General features: G+C 45.0%; 1 protein-coding gene across 6 annotated transcripts; it reads right to left on the bottom strand.

Moving 5' to 3' along the window:
* Positions 1-9,800: 9,800 nt before the first annotated feature.
* Positions 9,801-12,499, bottom strand: LOC140463583 (fibroblast growth factor-binding protein 2-like). 6 transcript variants are annotated; one of them, XM_072557774.1, is made up of 2 exons: positions 12,357-12,499; positions 9,801-10,859 (listed from the first exon to the last, which is right to left on the bottom strand). In XM_072557774.1, exons 1-2 carry the CDS (start codon positions 12,363-12,365, stop codon positions 10,080-10,082), a joined length of 789 nt encoding a protein of 262 aa, XP_072413875.1. In that variant the 5' UTR covers positions 12,366-12,499; the 3' UTR covers positions 9,801-10,079. The 6 variants fall into 6 exon arrangements, with proteins under 6 accessions (XP_072413875.1, XP_072413877.1, XP_072413876.1 ...); XM_072557776.1 differs by lacking the exon at positions 12,357-12,499 and adding an exon at positions 12,231-12,350; XM_072557775.1 differs by lacking the exon at positions 12,357-12,499 and adding an exon at positions 11,778-11,918.
* Positions 12,500-14,245: the final 1,746 nt, after the last annotated feature.

Here is a 14,245-nt window from a genome sequence, read left to right as displayed (position 1 = left end):
ATTCCACAGCATCAGTTCCAGCAACACCTACTTCCTATTTAGGTAGAGAACATACTTTCCATGGAAGATCTCTTCAACACTTTTCACAAGTTCCACCCAATTTTTACTCTCTATTCTAATTATCCTAATTGATATTTGTGTAATTAAAGTGTCCCAATATCACCACCCAATAGTTCATGCACATCTCTATAATTTCCCTATTGTTCTGATCGACTGCTCCACGTCTCTCATTTACTCACTATTTGGAGGTCTGTAGAATCCTTCCCTGTAGCATGGTCATACCTTCCTTCCATATCAACTCTAATCCAGTGGATTCTGCCTTTCCTTCCTTCCAAAGCTACAATATATCCTCATTTCAGTACCACCATCCTCCCTTACCCGCCTTCCTTCAACCCTTCCTATCCTTATAAATGTTTTGCATCCTTAAAGAATAAGCACCTAGTTCCCTTTGTTTTTAAGCCAGATTTCTATTGTTATCACTACCTCATATTCCCACATGGTTTTCAGTCTTTGGAGCTCACTAACTTTATTCATCACACTTTCTGTTTTGACACGCATGCGTTCTAAACCTGTGTGTCCATTCTCCATGCTGCTGTTTAGTCTGTTCCTGTCTAAAATGGTATGAGTTCCTTCTCTAGTGCTATCCAACATTCTCATCTAATGCACTTACTTTCTTTTTTCTACTTCTTTTGTCTAAATTAGTATCTCTCCTACCAATTTAGTATAAACCCTCTCCAACCATACAAATGAATATAACTGCAAGGACATTGCTCCTAATTCAGTTGAGGTAAAACCTGTCCCTTTTAGTAGGTGCTTTCTTCCCCAGAACTTCCCCAATCCAAATACTCCCAAAGTTTCAAACCCTCCCTCGTGAATCCTGCTTCAAGTTGTGCATATATCCTCCCTATCTTCCTATATTTATATTCATTCATGTATGGCACTGGGAATGATTCAGAGGCTCCTACTTTTGAATTTCAAGTTCTCAATGTCTTCAGTCTGAAGGAGATCAATTTCTACTCTCTCTATTTGATTGGTACTGACATGTGTCACAACTTATTGCTCCCTTCTTTCCCCTAGCAAAATATTTTGTACCTTCTTCATGATATCCTTTACCCTGGTACCAGGGACGCAGCACACCATGTTGATCTTAGGATGATGGTTTCAGAAATACCATTCTGACACCTTAATTATGGAATTTCTCAAAACTGCATTTCTACTCTTTACTGTTCCTTCTTTGCAGTCCCTTACTGATCAGTGCACATTATTTAAATAGTAGGAGATTGCAGAGCTCAGATATAATGGGATCAGAGTGTCCTGGTGCATTAGTTGCAAAAGGTTAGCATGCAGATACAACAATTGGGAAAGTTAATAGAGTGTTGTAATTTATAATGAGAGAAATTGAATACAGAATTCTGGAGTCTATGGTTCACTGGGCATTAGTGAGTCCACATCTGCATGTACTGCATACAGTGTTGGTCTCTTATTTGGGAAAGGACATAAATGTCTTGGAAGCAGTTCAGAGAATGATAAAACCTGGAGTAGGCAGGTTGCCTTGTGAGACAGGGTTAACAGACTGGACTTGTATCTGCTGGAGTGTAGAAGAGTAATAAGTGAGTTGATTGGAATTTATAAGATCCAGCAGTACCTTGAAAGGCTGCAAGCGGAAAAGATGTTCTGTCTTATGGGACATTCTAGATTAAGGTATCACTGTGTAAGGATGAACACAAAGCTGTTGACCCCGGGAAACATTGAGGAGCTCAAAAGGGACTACGCAGGTTGGAGAACCGTGAAGCCCCTCTTGGAGTCCCCAGTGGACTGGTGGGAAACAGTAAAAGGGAACATCAAGAGGTTCTTCATCCTCAAAGGTTTTCAGGAGGCGAGAGAGAGGCGGGGAAAACTGTTCCAACTCCAGGAAAGTATGCAGAACCTGCTCCTGCTGCAGACGATGGGGTCAATATCACGGAGGACCTCAAGGAGGTGAAGGGCCAACAAGCCTCACTCTTTGCCTCGGAGGCCTCCAAGATAATCTTCTGGTCCAGGGTCCACTCGGTGGAGCAGGACAAGACGTGCTCATGTTTCTTCTTCCAGAAGGTGCACAAAGAGAGCTCCATGCTCAGCAGCCTGAAGGAAGAAGATGGCTCGATAACGTCACCTCAGGCTGATGTCATGAGGATCAGCAAATCCTTCTATGCCAGTCTGTATGATGTGAAGCCAACCGACAGCGCGGCCTCCCAGTCGTTCCTGTCCTCTATCACGGAGGTCTTAGACAACAGAACATGGGAGAGTCCGGACCAGTAACTATCTCTGGATGAGCTGACCAAGGCCCTTGAGTCCTTCGAAAAGAATAAAACTCTTGGAAGTGATGGCTTACCGGTCGAGCTCTATTCTGCTCTTTGGGATTTGATTGGCCAGGACCTGCTGGAGGTGTATGTCAGTATGCTTCTGGCAGTTATCATGAGTGAATCCATGAGGAAAGGCATCATCACCCTCATCTACAAGTGGAAGGGGGAGAGGGAGGAAATCAGGAATTGGAGACTAATCTCACTATTGAATGTGGATTACAAAATTTTGTCAAAGGTTATTGCCAACCAGGTCAGGTCGGCTCTGGGGTCGGTGATTCACCTTGACCAAACCTGTGCTATACCGGGCAGGAAGATCAGTAAGAGTCTCGCACTCCTCAGGGATACGATCGCCTACATGCAGGACAGAGGGTTGGACACCTGTCTCATCAGCCTGGACCAGGAGAAAGCCTTTGACAGGATATCACACGCATATATGAGAGATGTTCTCTCCAAAATGGGCTTTGGGGAGGGAATCTGCAATTGGATCAGACTGCTCAACACCAACATTGTCAGTGCAGTCTCAATCAATGGGTGGGAATCAGATAGCTTCCCAGTCAGATCTGGAGTTAGGCAGGGCTGCCCTCTCTCTCCTGCCTTGTTTGTGTGCTGCATAGAGCCATTTGCTGAGTCCATTAGGAAGGATGCGAGCCTAAGAGAGGTGACTATTACTGGCAGCAGGGGCCTACAAGTTAAGGCCTCCTTGTACATGGATGATGTCACCGTTTTCTGCTCAGATCCGCTGTCCGTGCACAGACTCATGTGAATTTGTGACCAGTTCGAACGGGCCTCAGGGGCCAAGGTAAACCGAGGCAAGAGTGAAGCCATGCTCTTTGGGAACTGGGCCGACCAATCCTCTATCCCCTTCACCGTCAGGACCAACCACCTGAAGGTGCTGGGTATTTGGTATGTGGGGGGGGCGGGGCGGTGGCTGGGGCATGTGCCAAGTCTTGGGGGGAGCATATCAGCAAAGTGAGGTAGAAACTGGGCAGATGGAAGCTACGGTCACTCTCCAGCGTGGGAAAAAAACCTGGTCATCAGGCGTGAGGCACTGTCATTGCTGTTATATGTGGCACAGGTCTGGCCTATTCCCAGAACCTGTGCCATTGCAGTCACCCGGGCCATCTTCCATTTTATATGGAGATCAAAGATGGACCGGGTCCGAAGGGACTCGGTGTATAAAGATCTGGGCAACTTGATGGCCACCTTTGTGTGTGACTGCATCAAGTTATGCGTGAATCCCCGGTACGCAAACACCAAGTGTCACTACGTACTGAGGTTCTACCTGTCCCCGGTGTTGCGAAGGATGGGCCTGGCCTCGCTGCCGCGGAACGCTCCGAGTAGTTGGACCGTTCTGTATCACCTGTCCTTCATGGAGAAGTTTATGAAGAAAAACACGTTTGACCACAAGTCCATCAGGAAGTGGTCAGCACGTAGTGTCCTTGAGATCCTTCGGGAAAAGGAGAGGGCGGGTTCCCTGAGCAGACTGTCAAAGCCATTTGGCAGAATACCTCATCACCAGAACTTTCCAACAAGCACCAAGACATGGCTTGGCTGGTGGTGAGAAGGGCTCTGCCTGTGAGATCCTTTATGCACGCCCGGACTCTCAGCCACACCGCACGCTGCCCTCGAAGCAGCTGCGGGGGGGATGAGACTGTCACACACCTCCTTCTGGAATGTGCCTATGCAACAGAAGTCCGGAGAGGAATGCAGTGATGTTTGTCGAAGTTCATCCCGAGCAGCGCTGTGACGCAGGACTCCGTGCTCTACGGTCTGTTCCCCGGGACGCACACCGAGATGAACATCAACTGTGCCTGGAGGATCATCAACTCGGTGAAGGATGCTCTCTGGGCGGTCCGAAACCTGTTGATCTTCCAGCTGAAGGAGTTGACCCCGACTGAGTGTTGCAGACTGGCACATTCCAAGATCCAAGATTACGTGTTGAGGGACGCGTTGAAGCTTGGGGCAGCTGCAGCCAAGGCACGGTGGGGAAAAACCATGTAACGTCTGCCTGCCTAAGAAGAACAGGGGGCCCACCCAGTCATTTGGGCTCCTCTGACGCTTCAGCAGAGGAGCTGGATAGTAAATGTACAGACTTGTATATAGGAAAAATAAATTTTGATGTCTGTATGTAAAGCAATGTAATGTGTGCACAAGAATGGCATGACCAAATGTATAGAGATCCAAATAATTTTATGAATAAAGTTTATTTTTGAAATTTAAAAAAATCACTGTGTAAGAATTAGGTCACCCATTTAAGATACAGATTTTTTTTTCTCATAGAGGAATGTGAGTCTTTGGAGCTCTGTTGGTTGGTGGTTTAAGGCAGAGGTAGATAGATTCTTGATAAACAAGGGGTTGAAAGCTTATCGGAGGTGGGTGGGAATGTGGAGTAAGCAGATCAGCCACAATCTTATTGAATGGTGGAGGTGGATTGAAGGGTCAGATGGGCCAACACCCACCCCTGATCCTTACATCTGTGTGTTTATGGAAAACATTCCTTCAAGGTTCTGTCCATGGCAACAATCTCCAATCTGAAGTACTATGGGACCTTTTTCTACTTAAAACCATGGCATAAATGAAAGGTGTTTATGCACTGTACAATGAATGCCTTTAGATTAATAAATGTAAAACAATTTACAGCTTTACCCAGTTAAGTCAGAAGTCCCATTGCAGGACTTGAGTGCATAATCTAAACTGACACTTCAGTGGAATATTGAGAGATAGATGTGCTGTTAGGCGTGTATTTTAGATGATATTTTAAACCAAGAATTTGCCAGCTTGTTCAAGTTAATGTGCAAAATCTCTTGGCATTTCAAAACTAATTAATTAATACAGGTTGCAAAGTGTTTCAGAACATCCTGATAATGGTTACCATGTAAATGGAAATTCTTCCTTTAATTTGGTAGTTAATTTTTATTTAAATTTTTATCAAAAGCAGTGAATGAGTTATTGAAAATTTACATTGTCTTTATTTTTGCTTCCCAAAAATAACCATAATACAAATATTGAATCTACCTTTCAGGCTAAGGCAATAAATGCAATTCAGTTTTTCTGAATGAATCGCATAATGTCATAAAGCCTGGAAACAAAGCAATATTAAAAGTTAACTTTGTACCCTCTCAGATTTTCTGTCTATTATGAACGTTTTGGTCAGCACTGTTATAGGTTTTTGTTTTCTATAGTAGGAGTCTGTTTAACTTTTTGTGCAGCTCTAATCTGTGTCTCAATATCATTGGGCAATGGTTTCAGTTTTTTGTCCTTCAATGTCATTCACATGTAGAATGTCATTTAACAGAAAAGCTGCAATCTCACACATAATGGCCCTTTAACTTATGTGTCAGTCCTGTGTACAATAACTACTACACTATTAAGCAGAATTGTGACACATTTGTATGTACAGCATAAGACTGGTTTTTCTTAGGTGGGAGTTTTATAAAGCCAAATGTTTTCCCTTGTCTGGTTCCAATTTCATATAATGTTTCTCAGATTCACTGTTGTGTTGTACAGCTGTGGTGCTGTCATTAATTTGCTCTCTATCTAGTCCACCATTCTCCTCTGTGATCCTCTGAGACCACATAACAACTATGTGGCAATGCTGATAATGAATTCATGCTTCTCTCTTGTGAGATATGTATTAGCATGTAGTCAGAGTGTTGTGGTACAAAGGTAGTGTTCCTATCTCTGGGCCAGATTGTCAAGGGTTCAAATCTCATCTATCTTGGATATGTATTGCAATGTGTCTGTGCAGGTTGATTATAGTAATTGATTAGTGTTTTCATGGCCTGAGTTAAAATTTTGTACTTCCATTTATGTTTGTGATGATTCCTGTGCTTGATGAGTTTTGCAGGATCCTCCAGTGGACAATGGAAGATTGGGGTCAAGTAAATAAGAAGAAAAGACATACTGAACTTGAGACATTAACTCTGTTTCTCTCTTCACAGATGCTGCCAGACCTGCTAAGTTTCTTCAGCAATTCCTATTTTTGTTTGGCTCAGATCTCCAGCATCCACAGATCCTTGTTTTGTTTTGGGTACATAAATATATTAGATATTGTCTAATTGAAATTGTGATCCAGTGAAGATTCAGCCATTATCTATCTCCATCTCTGCCTCAGTGTATCTGCTGCAGAAATCCATCTCTCTGCCTTTGTTCCCTTCAGACTTGACTGTTCCAATCTCCTATCCATCCTCCAGCCTTCAACCTTCCATAAACTCTATGCATTAGTCTATGGCATATTAACTTGCACTAAGCTTGTCCACCTATGTTCTGGCATCTCTTTGATTTTCAAATTCTCACCCAGGTTTTCAAAATGAGACTTATGTGCTATATTACAATTCTGATATTTTGTGAATTCCTAATTATAATCATTCAACCAAAGGCAAGCATGCTTTAGCTATCAGGCACTAGCTTCCAGAATTACTTCTGTAAGCTTCTATGCTTTACTTCTTCTTTTTGCCCTTAAAAATATTTCTTCAAACCTACACCAGTACTCACCTGACCTGAAACCTTGGTAGGTGTCAAACTGCCTGTTAGCACTTCTGGAATGTTTTGTTAATATTAAAGATCATTATAGACTAGCAGTCATGAACAATTATCAAATAAAAAGGGTACTTGTGCTGATAATTATTAGACATGAAAGGATGCGAAGATTATGGGTGAGGTGTCACTTTGACAAAGCTAAAGGTGGAGCAACAGCTAGTTGTGGTTTGCAATTTGTGTGGTAATGATGTGGGCCGATTTGTGTTTGATAACAATGTATTGTTCAGACATTATTATATTTCCATCCAAGTCTGACCATAGTCTCTGAATTGCCCCATGGTACAAAAGGTGACCGTCAGGAAGTGCAGTCCACCTAAGGGATATAAAGCTGCTTGTTATTACCTTCTAGAGTCATTCAGCATGGAAACACACCTTCAGTAAAACCAATCCATGCTGACCATGATTCCAAACTAAACTAGTGCCACCTGCCTGCTCCTGGCCCTTATCCCTCCAAACCTTTCATATTCATGTACTTATCTAAGTGTCTTTTCAATGTTGTAACAGTGCCCGCATTCAACACTTCTTCAGGCCATTCACTCCACACGTGAACTATCCTCTGTAAAACATTTGCCTCTCATGTCTCTTTTAAATCTCTTTCCTTGCACCTTAAAATGATGCCCTGTAATCTTGAAATACCCCATCCCAGGGAAAAGACACCTACCAATAATCCTATCTATATCCCTCATGATGTTATAAACCTTGATAAGGTCCTCCTATGCTCCAGTGAAAGAAGTCCCAGCCTATCCAGCCTTTCTTTATAACTCAAACTTTCCACACCCGGTAATACCCAAGTTAATTTCTTCTGAACCCTCTCAAGCTTAATAATATCCTTCCTTTAAGAGGGAGACCAGAACTGGAACCAGCATTCCAGAAGAGACCTCACCGATGTTCTGTAAAACCTCAACATAACATCCCAACTCCTATACTCAAAGGACTGAGCAATGAAGGCAGGCATGCTATTTATAATGCATATTCCTAGTGTCACTGCCAAAATATCCTCAAGATGTAGATGCTGAGTATTGAGTTTGTCAAAGTGTTTTTGAAGATGATTTGCAGATTATTTATGCATTGCTTTGCTTGTTGATGTGTACAGAGGGATGAGTAACTCTGAGGTCTGAATTACATTACCAACTGCGTCTTTGCTGATAAAGCTGCTGCCCACAGACAGGGCTGTGCCTGTACACCGTGCTTTGGTCTCTCACACATTCTCCTGGTTTAACCAAGACCCTTTTGGGTGTATGTAAAAGATCCCATTGCACTCTCTGAAGAAGAGCAAGACCCTCTTCCTGTATCTGAGCTAATATTTACCATGCAGTCATCAATTTAAACAGATTTTTGGTTATTTATTTAACTGCTGCTTGCGAGAGCCTTCTGTGCACAAATTGGCTGTCTCCCTACCCCTGCCTTACATCAATGATAGCTCTCAAAAACACTTGCTGACTGTAAAGAGGTTTATCTTCTTTTTCCTGTCTCTTCCTTTTATCAAGGGACATCTCGAATACAAAATTAGGGATGGCCAATAAATGTAGGCCTCCCTAGCCACTCTCAGAACACCTAAACATTTTTTTAAAAAGAATAAGAACGATGCTAGAGATCTGAAACAAAAAAAAATTGAAAATATTAGACCTAGGGCAATCAGACAAACCGAGTTCATGTTTCAGGTCGATGATTTGCTGATGTTTGCAACAAAGAAATGATTCCCCGCTCCCTCTCAAATAGCGCCTTGTAGCATTTCCAAATGTTCCACAGGAATGTTGAGAAGTTTTTTCTTTAGCTGAAATAAGGAATACTGCATTCTGATCACTTCAAAGTGGGGAGGTACACTTGATCCAGGACAGGTTTCCTGTCAGAATGAATTGACCTCAGATCCCAACTGCACTGGTGACCTGCTTAAAGGTGCAGCCTCTGTCTATCTAGGCAGCGAGTGCTCAGGCTGGGTGAGGGGGCACCTTGCCATGTTTCTGCTCAGTTGCTGATCCTCCAGTGCTAATGGTGCCACAGTGACAGCTCTCCACCACAGCAACTGGTCATCTGAGCTGTGGACTCAGTGAGCCGTGACATGGGGAGATAGGCCGCCTACTTGCAGAAAGTTTCAGAGAACACCTCTGGGACACCCGCACTAAACACCCCAACCACCCCGTGGCTGAACACTTTAACTCCCCCTCCCACTCCACCAAGGGCATGCAGGTCCTTGGCCTCCTCCATCACCAGACCATGGCAACACGACGCCAGGAGGAAGAGCGCCTCATCTTCCGCCTAGGAACCCTACAGCCACAAGGGATGAATGCAGATATCTCCAGCTTCCTCATTTCCCCTCCCCTCACCTTATCTCAGTCCCAACCCTCGGGACTCAACACTGCCTTCTTGACCTGCAATCTTCTTCCCGATCTCTCTGTCCCCACCCCACTCGAGCCTATCACCCTCACCTTAACCTCCTTCCACCTATCTCCCAACACCCCTCCCCCAAGTCCCTCCTCCCTACCTTTTATCTTAGCCTGCTTGGCACACCCTCCTCATTCCTGAAGGAAGGGCTTATGCCCGAAACGTCGATTCTCCTTCTCCTTGGATGCTGCCTGACCTGCTGCACTTTCCCAGCATCACATTTTTCAGCTCTGATCTCCAGCATCTGCAGTCCTCACTTTCTCCCAGCTGTGGCATGGACCAACTATCAGTGGACGCTTTCCAATACGGCACTGAGCACAATCATTGAGTGTGTTAATGGACAGGGCCGGAATGTGATTTAACAAATGAGAACCCCCCATCCAAACTATCCCCCTCCCCCCCCCCAACCCCTACCTCCCCCAATCCAACCCATCTCAGTTACTGATTAACCCGGGAGTGGGGGAATTACACACTCTCTCTCACACAGTAACTGCTCCAAATCTCCGAGCATCATAAGTCAAGCGGCACAACTCAAAACAAGTTTCACTGACTTTAATGTTATGTCTTACAGGGTCGGGTTAAAAAAATACAAAGCAACAAACAAGTTATTGAAATGTTAAATTACCAGAGATAGCGTTCACAGCGTTTCCCTTGACAAATGTGAGACTGTTTAGTATGTGAAAAGTCAGTTCTAATTCGGCAGAGGCTCAGTTAAGTACGAATGGAGCTCTCGATCGTAGAAGCGGGAAAGGGGGGGGAGGGGTTCGCATGGCTGTACCTCAGACTATTTCGGTGGAAAGTGGAGAAAGTGCACAACTAGCCATTCCACAGGCCGACGAAGAAGGAGCAGAGAGAATGCCACTTCTCGGTGCAGTAAACCTGAGCCAGGTCCCCTTGTAAGTCGGGATGGTCGTCGTTCATCTCACTCAGTGCTCTCGGCTCCTGGCTCCTGGCAGGATCCGAGCCTTTGGGTGTGTTGCCGGTCTTTTCCCGGCCTCTCGGTGTGGGCACAGCCCGCTCTGAGCCCGCACTGGGCTGCTCCTTCTGGCTGAGGTGGAGCCTTCCCTTCCTCCTGCTCGGCGCTGGGCCCTCGCCCTGCAGCTTCAGCTGCGATTCTGGCGGGCCCTGCTTGCAGACCTTCGCCTTTAAGGTGGAGTCTCCCTGGCAGGCGTGTCTCTTCTTCTTGACTTTGCTGAGGACCTGCTTCCAGTACTGAGCCGCCCTGCTGTTGTAGGTCAGGCAGCTGTGGGGCACCCCGCTGTACTGACACCAGTAGCTCCTGCCTTGGTGGGTGCAGCTCAGCTGGAGGGTCAACTCCTCCTGTCCCTGCACCTCCCAGGAACACTCATGACCCTGCCTGGTGGTCAGAGCTCCTTTGCTGGGCACGGGCTTGCCTTTCCCCTTCCTCCTGGGGCGACTGACCTGCCCCTTCCCCTCTCCACCTTTGGCTCCTTCCCCTGGAGGGTACATGAGGTACAGCACCAACAGCAACACAGCGAGTTCCCAAAAGCATCTCATCTCCTTAGCCCCGAATGCGAATTTCACGGTTTTTCCCCCCCAGAAAAATAGTCGAGCAAAATAAAACGGTACTTCAACCTGAAAGGTAAAGGATAAATCGTTAATCCAGTGCACACTCATTCAGTTGAACTTCAGTCAGTTCCAATCCAACTCCATCTAACCTGTCTCCAAATTGAGTCGGGGATTATTTCGAAGTGAAGTGATTTACTGTCTGGGGTGGGGGGTGAATGAGAAAGGGGGGGACGGCAATTTTTAAACAGTATGTTACAGAAATTGCTGGAGAAACCCATCAGGTCTGGCAGTATCTCTTCAGAGAGAGAGAGAGAAAGCAGAGTTCACTATTCGAGGACAGTGATCCTTCTTCAGAGCTGACACGGTATTGAGTAAAGGTTTTGCACCTGTCCAGTTAGGTCCGGTATAACTGGTTATATTCCACTTGGCTAAGCTGCACAAACCTGAAGATCTGAAATAACTCCATTGCCCACCCCAACCCCTCTTGAACTGTTTTAAGTTTAGGGAGAGGGCACATTCTGCACAAACTGTCGCCCTCTCAATCTAGGGCAATGTGCACGGAACCCAGAAGCACATTTCAGTTTGAAAGCGGACACATGTAAATGTGTTAGGAGCCATCACCTTAGAGTCTCTGACCCCAGCGCCTTACTTCTCAGGAAAGTTCAAACGGAAAGAATTCCATCAAAACTCCTGCAATTAAAACAAGTCAATTCTTCCGGGGAAACTATTCCGGCAGGGTCGGAGGTGTATATACTCCATCAGTGATCCCCAAAAGTAACGCGTGAGGATTTGCCAAAGAAACCCAACTCTCTTAACTTTTTCCTGTGAGGCTCAGGCACACAAACGGAGTAAATGGAGTGACCACTTTATTTCCTCAGCAGAGTACCAAGCCAGCGAGAAGAGTTGAAGCAAAATCCTGCAGACAATCGTCAATCTGAAAAGGGACCCTTGCAAACAAGGGCTTTCGGGTGTGTATTTACTTACCCCCGGCTGGGTAGGAGGTGAGACTGTGAATGGGACTTAGAGTCACACTCTCACTCAGTGCAGGCGGTATCAGAACTGCCCTTCAATGCATTGCTGATAGGACAACTTTCCAGTGAAAATAAACCAGCTCGCCCCACCTCCCCCCCCCCCCCCCCCCCCTCAGCCAAACCCGTCAACCTCAACTTCCCCACACCACCTCCACATGGAAGAGTCAACGCTTTGTCCAACGGAAAGAAATGCTGGACGTTTTGTGAGACGATTTGTTTAGTTTAAACACGGGGAGGTTGGTCATTTACCCCCCACCGCAGGGTGAGCATTTTAAAGAATTCAGTCCAAAGTGGCTTTCTCTCTCTCACTCACTCGGTAGAGACGGCGTAATTGCAAACTGCCCTCGCTGCTGAAGATATCCAAAAATGTTAGTTTGTCAAATATAGAAGTTAAATACAAATTTACCCTTAGCGACTGAAATGTTAAGCCGCAAATGATATGAGGCAGCTTTGCAGGTTAACACATTTTCACACAGATCAGCAGATCCCGGTGAACAGCAGCGCGAGAACCAAATGGTCTCTTTCCACTCACTATTTTCATGCAGAATTACTGTCTTTCTCCAAAACATCACTATAACAGTGTTGTATTTGGCCGCGCTTTGAAAGCAGCCCAGCAGAATATACACCAGCGAGTAGCACTTGTCGCTAAATTGCTGAACATCAAAATCCTATTTATTGTTTTATCTAGAGAACAAAATCTCCCCGTTTATCTTCAAAACCCCAGTCTCTGGTACAGCGTGTGAAAGTCGGTAATTGTTTGTTGACAGTCTGTGGTAAAATGCCACTTTAAACCCGCTCATAATGGAATACCCCGATGATCATAATTGGGTCCCATTGATCAGATTATCCCGGCCAATCAATCTTTCTGCTGACCGACTGAAACAAACTGATGCCTGAGAAAATTTTCTGCATAAAAGAGCCAGCTCCCATGAACTGGTGTTCATTTGCGGAATATAAATCCTGGGGTGCCACTCCTGTCCCGTATATCTGCTCGTGATAAAAGACGCACTAACCCACATACTAACGCGAATGTATAGCACAGAAGAGTCAAAGGTTTGGAAAGAGCTACAAAGGAACGTATGTGCCATCCGTCTCTCCCTCCTTTCGAGTGCACATTGTGGTGGTCCTTCCCGAAGTCTGGGAAAACATTTTGTCTCCTAAAATGTTGCCATGTTGTCATTTTTCTCTCACCTTTCATTTCTGCAGGGAGTGTGTAATTTTATAAGCGAGGCGATACAATGGGACCATTGTACATTCCTCTGAAAACATATTCAAAGGGGAACAATAAACGTGAGGGCTGATTTGAAATATTCACTTCAGGCACCGTGCTACCGTGCAAACCCCTAAACAATATCAAAAACACGCAAAGAACAACGAAGTGGTGGAAATCAGGAACAGAAACATCTGGGAAAACTCAGCAGGTCTGGCAGCATCTGTAGAGAGAAATCAGAATTCATGTTTGGGGTCCATGAGGAAGGGTGACTGGCCCAGAAGGTTAATCAGCTTCTTCTCCACAGATGCTGCCAGACCTGCTGAGTTATCCCAGCAATCTCTGCTTTGTTTTATTTGTTTTAAACAAACCCCTAATTTTGTATAGACACTTGCCCATCACAGGAACTACACAGTTATATACATACACAACAGATGGGACACAGAGTATTAGTTGTTAATTATTGAACAAAAAGCCTTGATTGCTGAATGACTGTTAAGTGGGGAACGTTCTATGTCCCTCTGCTTCTAGATGTAAATATGTCTTACCAGAAATTCGACTTTTTTCGTGGATGTTATGTCCTGGTAGCTGTGTGCACTGCTGAAGCTGCTCGGACAGAGGACAGCAGAAGTCAGGATGATTCAGGGAACACCAGGCGTGACAAGAGAGCTGCAGTGTTTATCCAAACTTCTGGGACTGTTTGTAGAATCCATAGACACAACTCAACGCATCTATCAAACCTTTTTTTTTAAGGATAGTAGAAATATTTGGGAAGAATATGTTTTACTTCTACAAAACTGGGAGCACTCTGAATAAAAGATACAATCCTCGAACTTTCCTGCTCCACTGATCTCACCATACTGCTCCAACATGAAGTGTCCGATCATCGGGTGCTGAATTATAGCAGAGGTTTTGGGCTCAGATTATTTTAAATCCTTAAAACCTTTCTAAAGTACAGCTGTCCATTTAAAGATGACAGCAGGATGTAAGATGATATAGTGACAAATTAAGGTAAGATGTGTTGACGGGGGTGGGCTTGGGGGTGTCCCAATCACTGGTTGGAGAGTTGGTAGGAACACTGTGTTACTTTTCTCCACAAAGCTCAAAGCTGTTACATTCAGACCAGCAGAGTCAGGTCTCCTCTCCTATTCAGACCTTTGCCTGGGTAAGGGAGACATCCCAAGACTGGGAGCTGCCCGGAGTGAGTGGAG

The sequence above is a fragment of the Chiloscyllium punctatum genome, chromosome 38, assembly GCF_047496795.1.
Source record: "Chiloscyllium punctatum isolate Juve2018m chromosome 38, sChiPun1.3, whole genome shotgun sequence".
NCBI classification, from domain to species: domain Eukaryota; kingdom Metazoa; phylum Chordata; class Chondrichthyes; order Orectolobiformes; family Hemiscylliidae; genus Chiloscyllium; species Chiloscyllium punctatum.
The sequence above is the reverse complement of the archived record's forward strand: the minus strand, read 5'-3'. Positions and strand labels throughout refer to the sequence as shown.

Coding starts and splice junctions, on each gene's coding strand:
- LOC140463583 (XM_072557773.1), bottom strand. CDS start 11,071: ATGGGTTTCTCCAGCAATTTCTGTAACATACTGTTTAAAAATTGCCGT. Junction 10,860..10,942: donor CCGACTCAATTTGGAGACAG/GTTAGATGGAGT, acceptor TTTACCTTTCAG/GTTGAAGTACCGTTTTATTT.